This window comes from Colletotrichum siamense (genome assembly GCF_013390195.1).
Source record: "Colletotrichum siamense strain Cg363 chromosome Unknown KSG_Cg363_contig09, whole genome shotgun sequence".
Classification (NCBI taxonomy): Eukaryota; Fungi; Ascomycota; class Sordariomycetes; order Glomerellales; family Glomerellaceae; genus Colletotrichum; species Colletotrichum siamense.
This window is the reverse complement of record NW_023501022.1, coordinates 3,778,628-3,790,921: the sequence shown is the minus strand read 5'-3', so window position 1 is coordinate 3,790,921 and position 12,294 is coordinate 3,778,628. Positions and strand designations below refer to the sequence as shown.

Sequence of the window (12,294 nt, the reverse complement as noted above, 5' to 3'; positions counted from 1 at the left end):
TGCGACATGCTTTGCGCATGACGGAGGTGTGTGGTGGCCGTTCACTTTGCTATGCTGCTGCTGCTGCTGCTGCTGCTGCTGCTGCTGCGGCTGGGAACAGGCGTTGATGCTTGTGATGGTGTTGTGGATGAGCGGACGGGCCGTTGGCTGTGGATGACTTGGGAAGAGGCGAGCCGTACGTGGAGAATCTTGAAAGATGCGGCCAATAAGAGGTGAGGTCTGTCGAAGAGGTCTGGGATTCCTCCGTCAGCATTAAAAATCAAGCGCGCGGTGTATATGCGATGTTTGATAGAGACTCACTTTGAGATAACCGAAATGATTATGGATATGGATGAATCTAAGCCGTAACTCGAGTAAAGCCTTCATCAACTCGACAGATTATCATGGTCTCACATACGGCGGCGTGGATCACCACAAAAATGATTACGCTCTGAAAGTAGACGTCGCTAAAGGCTAAAGTTTCACGGCTAGGCGTATCTAACCATCAGTTTCAAGTTCAAATAGAGATCATTTTCATATTTTTTCAAATAGTATTGCAAAATGACTGACAATCGCAGAGCAGGTCCAACTTTTCGTGATTAGCCGATTCCAGGATGAGATGATGTAATCACCGAACCCCACCCGAGCGGCCGGCGTTCGCTCGCACAAAAAGTCAGCGAGGGGAACAGCCGACCCCGCTGAAGAGACCCTGGAATCCGAGCTCGAGACACTGGGAAAGTCCGCCCCGCGCGCGCGGCGCTCTGTCTGGAACCTCGGCGAAAGACGGCCCCTCCAGCCTCCAGGTGTCCCTTCAGAAGGAACATTGCCTGGAACGGGCGGGCACTTGGCCAAAAGTGTCATGCCGCCGGCACACAGATGCACCCGCGCTGTCATCATCTGGCTGCATGACTAATTGAACCGCACTTCACCACCTCGTTGTTCGGAGCGGAACCGGTCGCCGCGATTAAATGTGCATTACCCGACACTCCCAGATTCAGTGTCGCCTCCCGCATTACTTTGTCCGTCTCCTGCAATATTTTGCTTTGCGACCCTGGCGTGTCTTCAATTGGAATTTGTTTTATTCTGCGCATGAATACCCATTGGCATTGAATTGACCAGCAATCACCAACATCGCCTCTCCGCTCTCGCAGTCAACCCCCCATCTCCCCCGCCATGCCCGACTTTGAAGCGAAGCCAGCGGCCGGCGATGCGCCCAAGGACTGGCGCGAGGAAACCAACCAGCTACCCTCCTTCTACTCTCCTCGGACCAAGGCCGCCGACAGTGCATCAGCAGCTGCGTCCTCCAGCCATGAGGTAGCCGACGACCTGAACCTGTCCGACCCCGCCGCCCCCGCGCGAGCCGAAGACGATGCCGCCTCAACGACCGCCAACACCGCCCTGCCACCGCCCTCCCTCCTCTCGCCCGCCTTCACGCCGCCCGCGACACCCGGCACAGCAACACCTCTCACCGGCGCCGAGGCTCCTCGCGGCGTGCCCGTCGACAGCTCGATCCCCTCGGGCGGCGCGGGGACCAAACGGCCCCGCCTCCTCGAGACCCTGCCCGAGGTGCAGTGCATCGTACGAGCGCGCATTCCCACCGTCACCGGCACCGAGATGTTCCTGCACCTGTACACGAACAACGTAGACAACAAGGAGCACCTGGCCATCGTCTTCGGCCCGCACATCCGCAGCAAGTCGCTCGACGAGCCCCGCCCCGGCGAGACCGAGATGGACCGCATGGTGCGCGGCGCCTACACGGGCCGCCTGTTCCCCGGCCGCACGACCAGCGGCATGGCCGGCGGCGTGGCCACCCCCGTCGGCGAGCAGCCGTCGCCCTTGGACGCGGCGCAGCAGCGCGGCCCGGCGCTGGTGCGCATTCACTCCGAGTGCTACACCGGCGAGACGGCGTGGTCCGCGCGGTGCGACTGCGGCGAGCAGCTCGACGAGGCGGCGCGGCTGATGAGCCTGCCCGGCAACACGAACGGCGGCATCATCATCTACCTGCGCCAGGAGGGCCGCGGCATCGGCCTCGGCGAGAAGCTGAAGGCGTACAACCTGCAGGACCTGGGGTCCGACACCGTCGAGGCGAACCTGCTCCTGCGCCACCCGGCCGACGCGCGGAGCTATGGGCTCGCGACGGCGATGCTGCTGGACCTTAGGCAGCACGAGGTGCGCCTGCTGACGAACAACCCGGACAAGATCCGCGCGGTGGAGGGCCCGAACCGTGAGGTCAGGGTGACGGAGCGCGTGGCGATGGTGCCGCTGTCGTGGAAGGGGCGTGGAGGGTTCAGGAGCCAGGAGGTTGAGGGGTACCTCAAGACAAAGGTGAGCTTGGCTGTTGGCTGTCGGGGAACTTGGTCGCTAACAGAGATGCAGATTGAAAAGATGGGACACATGCTTGATATGGGCGGCATGCCTTCATAGGTCACACGGCCGGGAAGCGGCGTTGAAGTTGGAGAGACGTCGTAGGACAAGGAGAGAGGAGGGCAGTGAGGTTTTTGGTTACAAGCATAGACGGCGTTCGGATTGACACGAATACCTGGGAATGGCGCATTGGCATATTTGTCACTGGGAATATCTGACATAACTGTCATTGTTCATGGTATCTACTGACGGTCCCTGGACTCATGTTGGATGGCAATTTCATGGAAAATTACTGAGATGGTTGTCGGTGGTTGCACAACCTGCAGGCAGCAGTAGCAGCATGCAGGGACGGGGAATTGTGCTGCTGGGTGAAAGACGTCGAAATCGGGTTGTGGCTTATGAGGCCAAAAACATATCAGTCGTTTGTTGCTCATGTTCGTATTGCGACCTTAGAAGTGAGGAAGCAAGATGGAGACATATTGCGAATCAAGCGATTTCTTTTGCATCGAATCTCCAAAATTCGGAATTTGATGTGATGCTGAACAGATTTACTTGATGTCGTTGGTATCTTGAGCTCCCAGGTCCTCCAGGTACATGGAAGCTAATGACGGGAAGTATCTTAAGGTAGCGGACCCTGGGGATAAATCGGCCCCACTTTCCAGATTTTGCGTCAGTCGCGCTTGGAGCTTTCACCTTCCCCCACGCGCGTCTCGCTCCCTTGCCTCAAGCACTTTATCCGCCGTCTCTCGACTGTTTCCTTTTCTGCTTTCCCCGGTCAAACAGTTGTTACTCTGCGAAAACAGCTCGGCTCCAGCGATTCATTTTGTTTGCTTTTGACCAAAAAATACCAGTCGACTACATGTATTAACCGCGCCACCCAACGGCACATCAATCTCGGAAGAGATGGAGAAAGACTTGCGGCTGCGACTCGTGGTGCGGCGCCACGGCGTGCCTGACGTCAAGCTCCTCTGGAATGCTACCGCCAATGAGGATCTGACCATCTCGAAGCTTGTCGCGGAAGTCAACGAGGTGATTCCACTCGAAAGCGGCGAATGGGGTCTCGAGGACTATGCCGTGGAGCTTAAGGATGCCTCCGGCGACGGCTTCGAGTGCGTCCACTACCACCTCGTCTCCAAGGTGCTCAAGGAAGATGACCAAGTCCTGTAAGTCGACCCATTTACGTCCGGCGCGCATCTCTGAGTGCATGGCTAACTTGGTTCCAGCATCCGACCTCTCCTTACCGACGATCTCAAGAGGCGAAAGCTCAGCGGCAGGCACCAGATATCATCCGATGGTAGACACTTGGTGGACGGCCTTGCCTATGGACGCTCATGGCTCAAGGCCCCTCGCGACCGACCGAACGTGGCCCTTCCTCCCAGGAAGAAGGCTCGCATCACCTACAGCAGCGACGACGAAAACGATTCCCCGTCGGAAACCAGCAATGACACAGAGCTTCCCATGATCGAGTACGATTCGTCGACGAGAGCCCATCAAGACCCTTCCAGCGTCAAGCTTCGCGCCCGCTTTTACGACGCCGAATCAGACGGAGATGAAGAAGGTGACGACGAATTCGAGCCCGGCGCAGATGGCGACGATGATGAGGATATGGGCAGCGAGGACGATGATATTCGAGAGGAGCTGCGTCTCATCAGCGAGGACAACGCCGCCGTTAGAGAAGGTGACCTCCTCGAGGAGTTGCGCAGCATTCGTGGCAAGAGGGCATCGAGCGGATCGCGGGAGACCTTACATTCGACCCCGCCCCGTCACGCATTCCCTGTGGCATCGGCCAACAACGCTTTGGTCAGGTCTGCTACCAGGACGTCCACAGGCATGGACTTTCTCGACAAGATCATAGCTTTGAGAGCTGCGTTCCCCACTGCACCCTTCGCCATCGTCGAGCCAACATTGCTCAGGTGCGACTCAGACCCGGAAAGAGCATACCGTAAGCTTTCCAAGAAGTTTAGCGCCCAGCTTGGTATTCGTCAAATGCTGGAGCGCCAGGAGAGAAGCTTGTCCAGCAGCCCCATTCGGCATAGCGACCGTAACGAAGGACGTGAGCTGGTGCTCAGAGAAACGAGTTCTGAGGAAGACTCTGACAGCGCGAACGAGCTTGAGGAACACCTAAGCAACGAGCTGAACGACGACAGCGACGAGGCGTCTGAGACCCTCAACCACAACACTCATCCTGATTCAAGGGGGGGAAAGGACGAGCTGTCCTCCGAGTCGTCTGACTCTGAATCCAGCTCTGAATCGAGTGCGGTAGCGTCCGAGTCGGATTCTGATCAAGAGATGGATGACCTGGACAAAAGCTCAGAAGACTCTTCCTCCGATGACTCTAGCGAGTCTGGAGACGAAGCACCCGTATCGGACGACAATTCAGAGGCTGCCGACCAGGATATACCTGAAGAGTCTGGCTCAGACTCTGACAGTGATGGTTCAAGGGCTGTCGCAGACAGGCGGTCCTCTGAAGGTGCACCTGCCGATGTGGATATGGACTCATCATCGGGCTCGTCATCTGACTCTTCGTCAGACTCGCCGTCCGATTCTTCAGAGTCTGACGAGGAAAGCAGCAGCGACGATTCCAGCTCGGACTCAGACTCAGACTCAGACTCCGGACCCGAAGAAATACCTGCTACAACTTTGAGCAAGCAGTACCAGACTTTGCAGCCCGTCATAACCCCAGAGCCAACCAAGGCAACTCCTGCGGTCGCCCCAGTTGTCCACGCGCCAACTGTGCCGCCCGGCCAAGGCCTGACTAAAACTCAGAAGAGAAACGCGAGACGCAAACTTGCCAAGCAGTCTGCGGCGCAGGGCAGTTCAGTATCAGGACCGATCAGCAGAGAGCCCTCCCAGATGACAGCCCCCGAGACTCCAGATGACATTGCAGCTCTTTTGGCAAGGAAGAAGGCGTTGCTCGAGGCTTTCGTATCAGATGCGCCTGAGGAGTCTCAGAGCCAAGAGAAGTCGCCCGAAATCCCAGATTCCGCTCCTCAAGACTCTTCGCAAGTTGAGCACGCTGAGGCTTCTCAAAGCCCCTCTACTCAAGAGGAATCTGCCCAGCGTCGCATGAAGCCCAATGTTGGCGCTGCGAGGCGCATGCTGATGGGTTCCTTGGGTCTCAAGAACCCAAAGACCAAGGCCGATGAGGACAAGATCAGGCAAGAACTGATGAAAGGCGTGCGACCGCACACCAATGCACGTCTGACGGAAGCATCACAGTCTGGCGAATCCGCCCAGACTCAAGAATCGGTAGAGGAAGATCCCGAAGCCTGGCGCGAGAAAATCGCTTACCGAGCCGTAGAATGCTGCCACGAGGGTGTCGAGCTCTCGGAACCGCCATTTCCTTTTGTCCAGCGGTGGGACCCCCAACAGCAAGTGGAGGAATGGTTTGGTTCGAAGAATAAGCGCGGGGGCAAACGTAAGCGCGTACAGCGCAATCAAGCCCAATTTTATGACGACGGGGACTCTCAATCGTCGAAGAAGCGTCGGGTAGAGGGCGATGACAGCATCATGACCTTCTCGGAAGGGGTTGAGGAAGGAGACACAACGCTGAACTACGACGATCCGGTCGAGGAACCGGCCGCGCCAAAGCCCCGACCCGAGGAGAGCCAGATGACGGATGTCGAGGATCTGCCCTCATTGCCGGACGACCTGACCACGCTTCCGGAACTTCGGCCAGGTGCGGCCAAGGCGGGCATGGTCATCACGTGGAAGCAGTGGGTTTTGTCGACTCAAACCAACTGGCAACCCGAAGTCATCAACGTTACTGGTATTTTAGTCAGAGTTTTTGACGAGGATGCTACCGATTTTGAGTTCTTGCTTGCCCGGCGCGACCGGGATCATGATCGAAAAGAGAAGGTCTACGATGAAAGCACCGGACAGCGTGTGTACGACCGTTTTGAGGCTCCAGACGACGATGAGGACGACGATGAGTCGGGTTTCGATGACGGATACCGCAGGATCACATTTGCGGAGCTGATTGAGCCCAAGATTCTTCAAGACCCTCTGGACGACAAGCAGATGCCAGTCGTCAACGAAGAGTCGAGTGGCCCCACTGACAGCGTCGTTCACGAAACCGTTTACGACACCCAGAGCCAGCCTTCTCAGTTCCCTGGAAAGAACGCCAGCCCGCCCGAGGCGGATGAAGATGGAAGTCAGTCAAAAATCGATGCAGAGGATGATCAAGCCAAGGCTAATACGGGTGATGGACAGTCTCAGGTCGTTGCTGAGCATGATGAGATGGTCGTCGACACTGCGGAACAGGATCAATCGACCTCAAACCCTGAGCCGTCAGTTGACGATGCACAGCCAGCAGATTCTATTGAAGACGAAGCTGATGAAGACGACGTGGCGACACCCAAAGCGAGTGCACAAGCGAAAGTCAAGGATGTCATTATTGAAACGGAGGAATCTCAGGAGTCGGGAACCAGCCAAGCCCCTACTGCATTCTCAATCTCTTCGGATCGCCGCCATGAAATCAGTCTGATGATCGAGGAAGCGGGTTTCCGTAAAGACCTTTCCCCGTCTGTCTTGCAACGCAAAACAAGCAGTCCTACTCGCCAACTTATGGAGATGTCGGAGGCAGCCAACAGCCGATCGTCCGAGGCTCCTGTACCCGAGGGGAGCTCCGTAAAGGATACCACACCGGTCCCTCCTCAAAGCGACTCCATCCCACCACCCTCCTCTGCGACTAGCGTCCGCAGCGGGCGACAACCAGACGATGACTTCAGTTTCCATACAGGTGGCGACGATGTTCCAATGAACGACACTGGCGATGGTTCACCAATCTTGGGAGCCTCCACACCCAAGGCGAATGTCCAGACGCCCCCTCGGCAGAACAAGTCGCCTGTTGAGCCAGGCACAACCGAGTCCTTCCCGTCATTGGAAGACATCTTTCTCGAAGCCACGCAACCAAGCACACAGAATACGGAAAGTCCCTCCAAGTCACAAGTGTTCTCGGACATCAAATCCCGCAAGTCAATCGTGAAGCTCGACACAGATTACGAGGCTGCCATGCGACGCATTGACGAAGAAGGGGACGAGGATGGTGAAGAGGATGGGGATGATGAAGAGGATGAGGGCGATGAAGAGGACGAGGACGATGAAGCGGACGAGGACCACGAAGAAGAGGAGGACGACGAGTCGCCGCAAGCCTTGAGGGGCACCCGCAAGCAGCTCTTTCCCAACTCAAGTCAGCCAGCTCCGTCTAGATCGCCCGAACTACCCGACATGAGACCGATGCCCAAGACGGCACCATCATCTTTCAGCGAGTCTCAGGATGTTAAGCCAAAGAAGCCTTTTATTCGATTTACGAAGCGCAAGAGCCAGAGCTCTCCGTTTGTCATTCCGGACGGTTCCCAGGTGATCTCGCTGTCATCCTCGCCCGAGCCGCTCGTAGAAGAGGATTATGCGGAAGACGAGATTGATGACGACTACCAGGAGAAAAGCAGCAGTCTACCACACGGATCTGGCTGGGTGAAGAAGAACAAGCCGTCCCGAGCGAAGAGCATGCCGCCGGCGAGAACAACAGCCAATGCGGCAGTCGGAAGGAGGTCGATTCCGCCCAGCTCCATGCCGGCTAGAACGAATACCAAGTCTCGAGGGCAACGCAAGTCTATGACGAGGTTCTAGAAGAAGCTGAGGACGGCTCGTGGCAGTTGAGACTGGGTCTGGTTTGGGCGTTACTGGATAGTCTGATTGTATGTGTTAATACTTTGCATTGGCTCCACAGATGATGAGAGCATCAATACCCGTACCCGATTAGGTACTTCTTTAGTAGCAATGGTACAACAAGCAAGCTAAAAGTTCATTCTCGTCGAGAATTTTCCACTCATATACTGTGACATACAGATACGTAGCCCTTTTTGGCCATGTTCCAGTCCTTGCTAGCATGCCTCGACGACTCTTGTTCTGTTGGCTCTCAAGATCGATTTCAGTATCACTGGTGTTTTTGTTGTCATTGCTTCCTATCGGCGGCTGATCGGCTTTGGGATGAGATACGAAGGTATGGTTGGGTGTATTGACTCGCCCAAAGTTTTGCGCCATCATGATATCAAAGTAAAAGAAATCTTGACCCTCCGATCAAGCCAAGGGCTCGGCTGCTGAGGTTGTCCGTACACTCTGCCGGCATCTTCTCAAAAAGCCTCGTCGAAATTAAAAATATCGCAGCGTCATGGCCAAATAGTCTCTATGTTGTTTACGCAAGTGATGATGTTGATGAGCTACATCGAGATCCACCAACAAGGTAACGGATCGATTCATGCATTTTGTGTTCCTCCTTCCCCGCGTTACCTTAGTCATGGTGATTGAAGTTAGTTGGATGGCTTAGCTTCATCGAAACTTCATCGCTGTTCTTCGAACGCCGAGCGCGAGCCAATCAGGACTCAGGATTCGAGGGTTGGGGTAAGCTGCAGCACTTACCCCGGCAGCAGCCGTGCTCCCTTTGTCACCAGAAGAACAGACAGTCCGGGGTTTGCAGGCAATCTCCCTCGATTGGAAATCAGCTCACGAAGCAGCCGCCGTTGCCGCGGAGTGTTTCATCCAGAAACTCAAACAGACCACACATCGCGAGAGGCATGGAACGCTGGGAATGAGGTGTTGTTTCAAGGTGGGGCGAAGGTGAGGCTCAAAAGCAACAGTGACAGCTCACCACAGCTCTCGGTGAGCTTCGGTGTACTCCGCATCATGTGATTTTCGCCACCCAGGAGGCCCAAGCTCGTGTGACGAAAAGCGGGCGCAGTGGGATCGTCAAGCCAATGGGATGATGCCGTCGCTGCGGACAAAGCCAATTGCCGCCTGTTCCCACTGGCTGGAAAATCCCGGCGACACTCTGGACCGTCTGTGGCCGCCCTGGGCTTGCTCGCTGGAGTTGGGGTCCCTGCGCCAATTGGCGGGCAGGCGCTGACCAAAAAGAAAGTCGCAGGCACGGCACGGAAGCTTCTTCCCCAAAATCAATCGACCTATCGTTCGATGTACGCACGGGTGTCGTTGCACTCTACATCATTCCAGCGCCGCACTCCTCCCCTCCGCCCATCTCCTCATCTTCCGCCTTCTCCTCATCATTAACACCCTCCCACCCCCTCACCTCGTCGAGTGCGGCCGTCATCCTTTTCTCTCCCTCTCTTCTCTTCAGTCTTGTCCCCCGCCCCTCACCTGCGAGCGCAACTTGCATCGAGCAAACACCGAAACCGACAAATACCGACGACTCGGTGGCCGAGCTTCCGCGGCGGATATAGCTTCATTTTTTAGCACTCTTGAGACACCTCCAAAATTTGCATTGGGTCGCCTGCGCAAGGCCCTCGATGTCAACGCCCCTTGCGTCCCGACAAACGTGAGCGCTTTCTCGAACGCAAAAGGATCGAAGACTCGAATCCAAGTACGAAACCGCACATCGACACCAATAACGCAAAAAAAAAACCGTACCCAGCATACCCGCCGCATACAAGATGGTCCTCACCCATTCGACGAACCACACCTACTCCCACCCCTTCCCGACCGTCACGCTCGCCTACTTCCTCCGATACTCGTCTCCCAAGCTCAATCCCTTCTCCACCCATGTTCTCAGCACCGATACCATCGACAGCCGCCTCGACCCGGCCACGGGCAGGCTGCACACGACACGCATCCACCTGAAGAAGTCGCGCATGCCCGCGCCCGTCTTCAAGCTCCTCCCGGCTTCCATCACCGGCGGCGGCTCTGCTGAAAAAGCGAGTTACGTCCTTGAGACGTCCGTCGTCGACGTCCGCGAGGGCTGGATGCGCACGGAGAGCCGCAACCTCAACTTCATGAACGTCCTTTCCGTCATTGAGAAGCAGGACTTCCGCCTTCCCGCGGATGCCCCTGCTGATGCCGCGACCGATGTGACGACCACTGTTATCTACAGATCTCGTCTTGGCGAGAGGCTACGTGGGGGTAAGAAGGATATGCCCCAGGCCAATGCCATCCCGGAGCAACCGGAGCAGAAGGAGGGCCGTTGGATGCCTGGCTGGATGAGCGGCATCGGTGCGCGGGGCATCCAGCGCAGCATCGAGAACCTGGCTTCCAGCAAGACGCAGGACCAGATGGGCAAGAGCCGTGAGGGCATGCGTGTCGTTCTCGAGAGGCTTAGAAAGAACGGCGTCGTCGGCGTGCTGGAGATGATGAGACGAGAACGCCAATTGGCTTGAGGATTCTCATCTGACGGACTTGGAGCGTGTGACCCGGACTGCGGGAGAGAGCACACATTGTACACCATGGACGAAGCCTACGTTTTTCACGGCTGTAGCAGTCCGCGAGTCCGCTCCTCGTTCCTGTACCTTCCCCCCTTGTTGTACATTATTCTATGACCATAGCGCGGCGTCTTCATGGCTGATTTGGCGGTTGGAGAGAGGATCTCTCAGGCAAAAAAGGATCACGACGGACAACAACAAAATTTTGGGCTCCTCTGTCATGCCGAACGCTGTATGACATCCCCTCTCTTGTATCTGACACTTATGTAGTCAAAAAATGTAAAATTTTCAATCTTCACAAAGTGGCCCAAACATCGTTCGACAGTGGTCTCATTGCGATTTTGGTGTAACACCGGATAGCGCCATGTCTCGCATCCACGGTCTTAATCGCATCGAACGCTTTCTTAGACGACCTCCATCGGCTGTCCGACACGGCATGCTAACTTGTGGGGTCTGCGACAGACGCAACCGATTCCAGACTTGACATCTCCGGACCTGACGAGACGGCAATCAGGCGTGTTTCGCAGTCGCAGCCGCACAGCCATGGTCCCTTTAAGCATACTGTCCCAGGCCTTGGCGATCTGCAGAGAAGCACGTTTGGGGTTTGGATGAATTTTGTGCGGGTGACAACGCAGCAGAGAAATTTGTCGCTGGGATGTCCCATGGTTGTTTGCCCCGCGGCTGAGGCTTGTGAATTCACTCCGCTGCGGGCAACCAGCAGCCAAGATTGTCGAATCTTGAATTCTTGTGTGAATATTCTCAGTAATCTTCGCTTTTGGGGGTCATGTCTAGACCATCTACAGTATAATACAAGTCTATACAACAGGCGCATGCATTACTTCTGCGCCTTCTTCTCCGCCACCAAAGCGGCAGCCTCCTCCTCCGCCATCATGGCCTCAATGTCCTGCGACACCATCCACTCTTTCACGCTGTCAAACACCTTATCGAGCATCTCCCCGCCGGCCACAACATCCGGCAGGTCGTGCACGTCGATGCCCGCGCGGTGGTCCGTCACCCGGTCCTGCTGGTAGTTGTACGTCCGGATCTTGTCCCCCCGCGTGATCCTGTTCTTCGCCAGCACCGAGTTGCGCAGCTGCGCCGCCGCCTCCTCGCGCGCCTCGCGCCGCTGCAGCGCCACCCGCGACCGCAGCAGCTTCCACGCGTCCTCGCGGTTGCGCTGCTGCGACCGCGAGTCCTGCATGCTCACCACCGTCCCGCTCGGCAAGTGCGTCATCCGGATCGCCGACTCCGTCTTGTTCACGTGCTGCCCGCCCGCGCCGCGCGCGCGCATCGTCTCGACCTTGACTTCTTGCGGGTCGATGTAGAAGTCGGATTCCGGATTGTTGAAGTCATCCTCCGCGCTGCCGTTCTCCGGGAAGGACGGCAGCACCCACACGGCGACGGCGCTCGTGTGCGTGCGGCCCTTGCTCTCGGTCGCCGGGACGCGCTGCACGCGGTGCATGCCGGCCTCGCCGCGGAAGACGTCGTACGCGCCGGGGTCCTGGACCTCGATGATGGCCTCCTGCAGCGGCTGCTCGCCCGCCGCGCTGGAGGTGTCGCCGGCGGCGTCGGCCATCTCGTACTTGATCACCTGCACGCGGTAGCCCTTGCGCGCGCAGAACTGGCGGTACATCTTGAAGAGGGTGTCGGCGAAGAAGCGGCCCTCGAGGCCGCCGGGGCCCGGCCGCATTTCCAGCAGGCAGGGCATGTGGGCGAAGGAGTCGCGGGGCGTGAGGGAGGCGGA

General features: G+C 57.0%; 4 protein-coding genes across 4 annotated transcripts; 3 read left to right on the top strand and 1 right to left on the bottom strand.

Moving 5' to 3' along the window:
- Positions 1-49: 49 nt before the first annotated feature.
- On the bottom strand, positions 50-366 carry CGCS363_v013738 (uncharacterized protein; the record flags this gene model as incomplete). The annotated part of the gene is made up of 2 exons (XM_036645587.1): positions 50-232; positions 301-366. The coding sequence occupies 2 exons, from the start codon at positions 364-366 to the stop codon at positions 50-52; spliced, it is 249 nt and encodes an 82-aa protein (XP_036489304.1).
- A 786-nt stretch (positions 367-1,152) lies between these two features.
- rib1 (putative GTP cyclohydrolase-2) lies at positions 1,153-2,403 on the top strand (the record flags this gene model as incomplete). The annotated part of the gene is made up of 2 exons (XM_036645586.1): positions 1,153-2,304; positions 2,356-2,403. The coding sequence occupies 2 exons, from the start codon at positions 1,153-1,155 to the stop codon at positions 2,401-2,403; spliced, it is 1,200 nt and encodes a 399-aa protein (XP_036489306.1).
- An 843-nt stretch (positions 2,404-3,246) lies between these two features.
- On the top strand, positions 3,247-7,974 carry CGCS363_v013736 (uncharacterized protein; the record flags this gene model as incomplete). Its single annotated transcript, XM_036645585.1, has 2 exons — positions 3,247-3,506; positions 3,567-7,974. The coding sequence occupies 2 exons, from the start codon at positions 3,247-3,249 to the stop codon at positions 7,972-7,974; spliced, it is 4,668 nt and encodes a 1,555-aa protein (XP_036489305.1).
- Positions 7,975-9,788: 1,814 nt separating this feature from the next.
- On the top strand, positions 9,789-10,508 carry CGCS363_v013735 (Protein UPS1; the record flags this gene model as incomplete). Its single annotated transcript, XM_036645584.1, has 1 exon — positions 9,789-10,508. The coding sequence occupies one exon, from the start codon at positions 9,789-9,791 to the stop codon at positions 10,506-10,508; it is 720 nt and encodes a 239-aa protein (XP_036489808.1).
- Between the last annotated feature and the right edge of the window lie 1,786 nt (positions 10,509-12,294).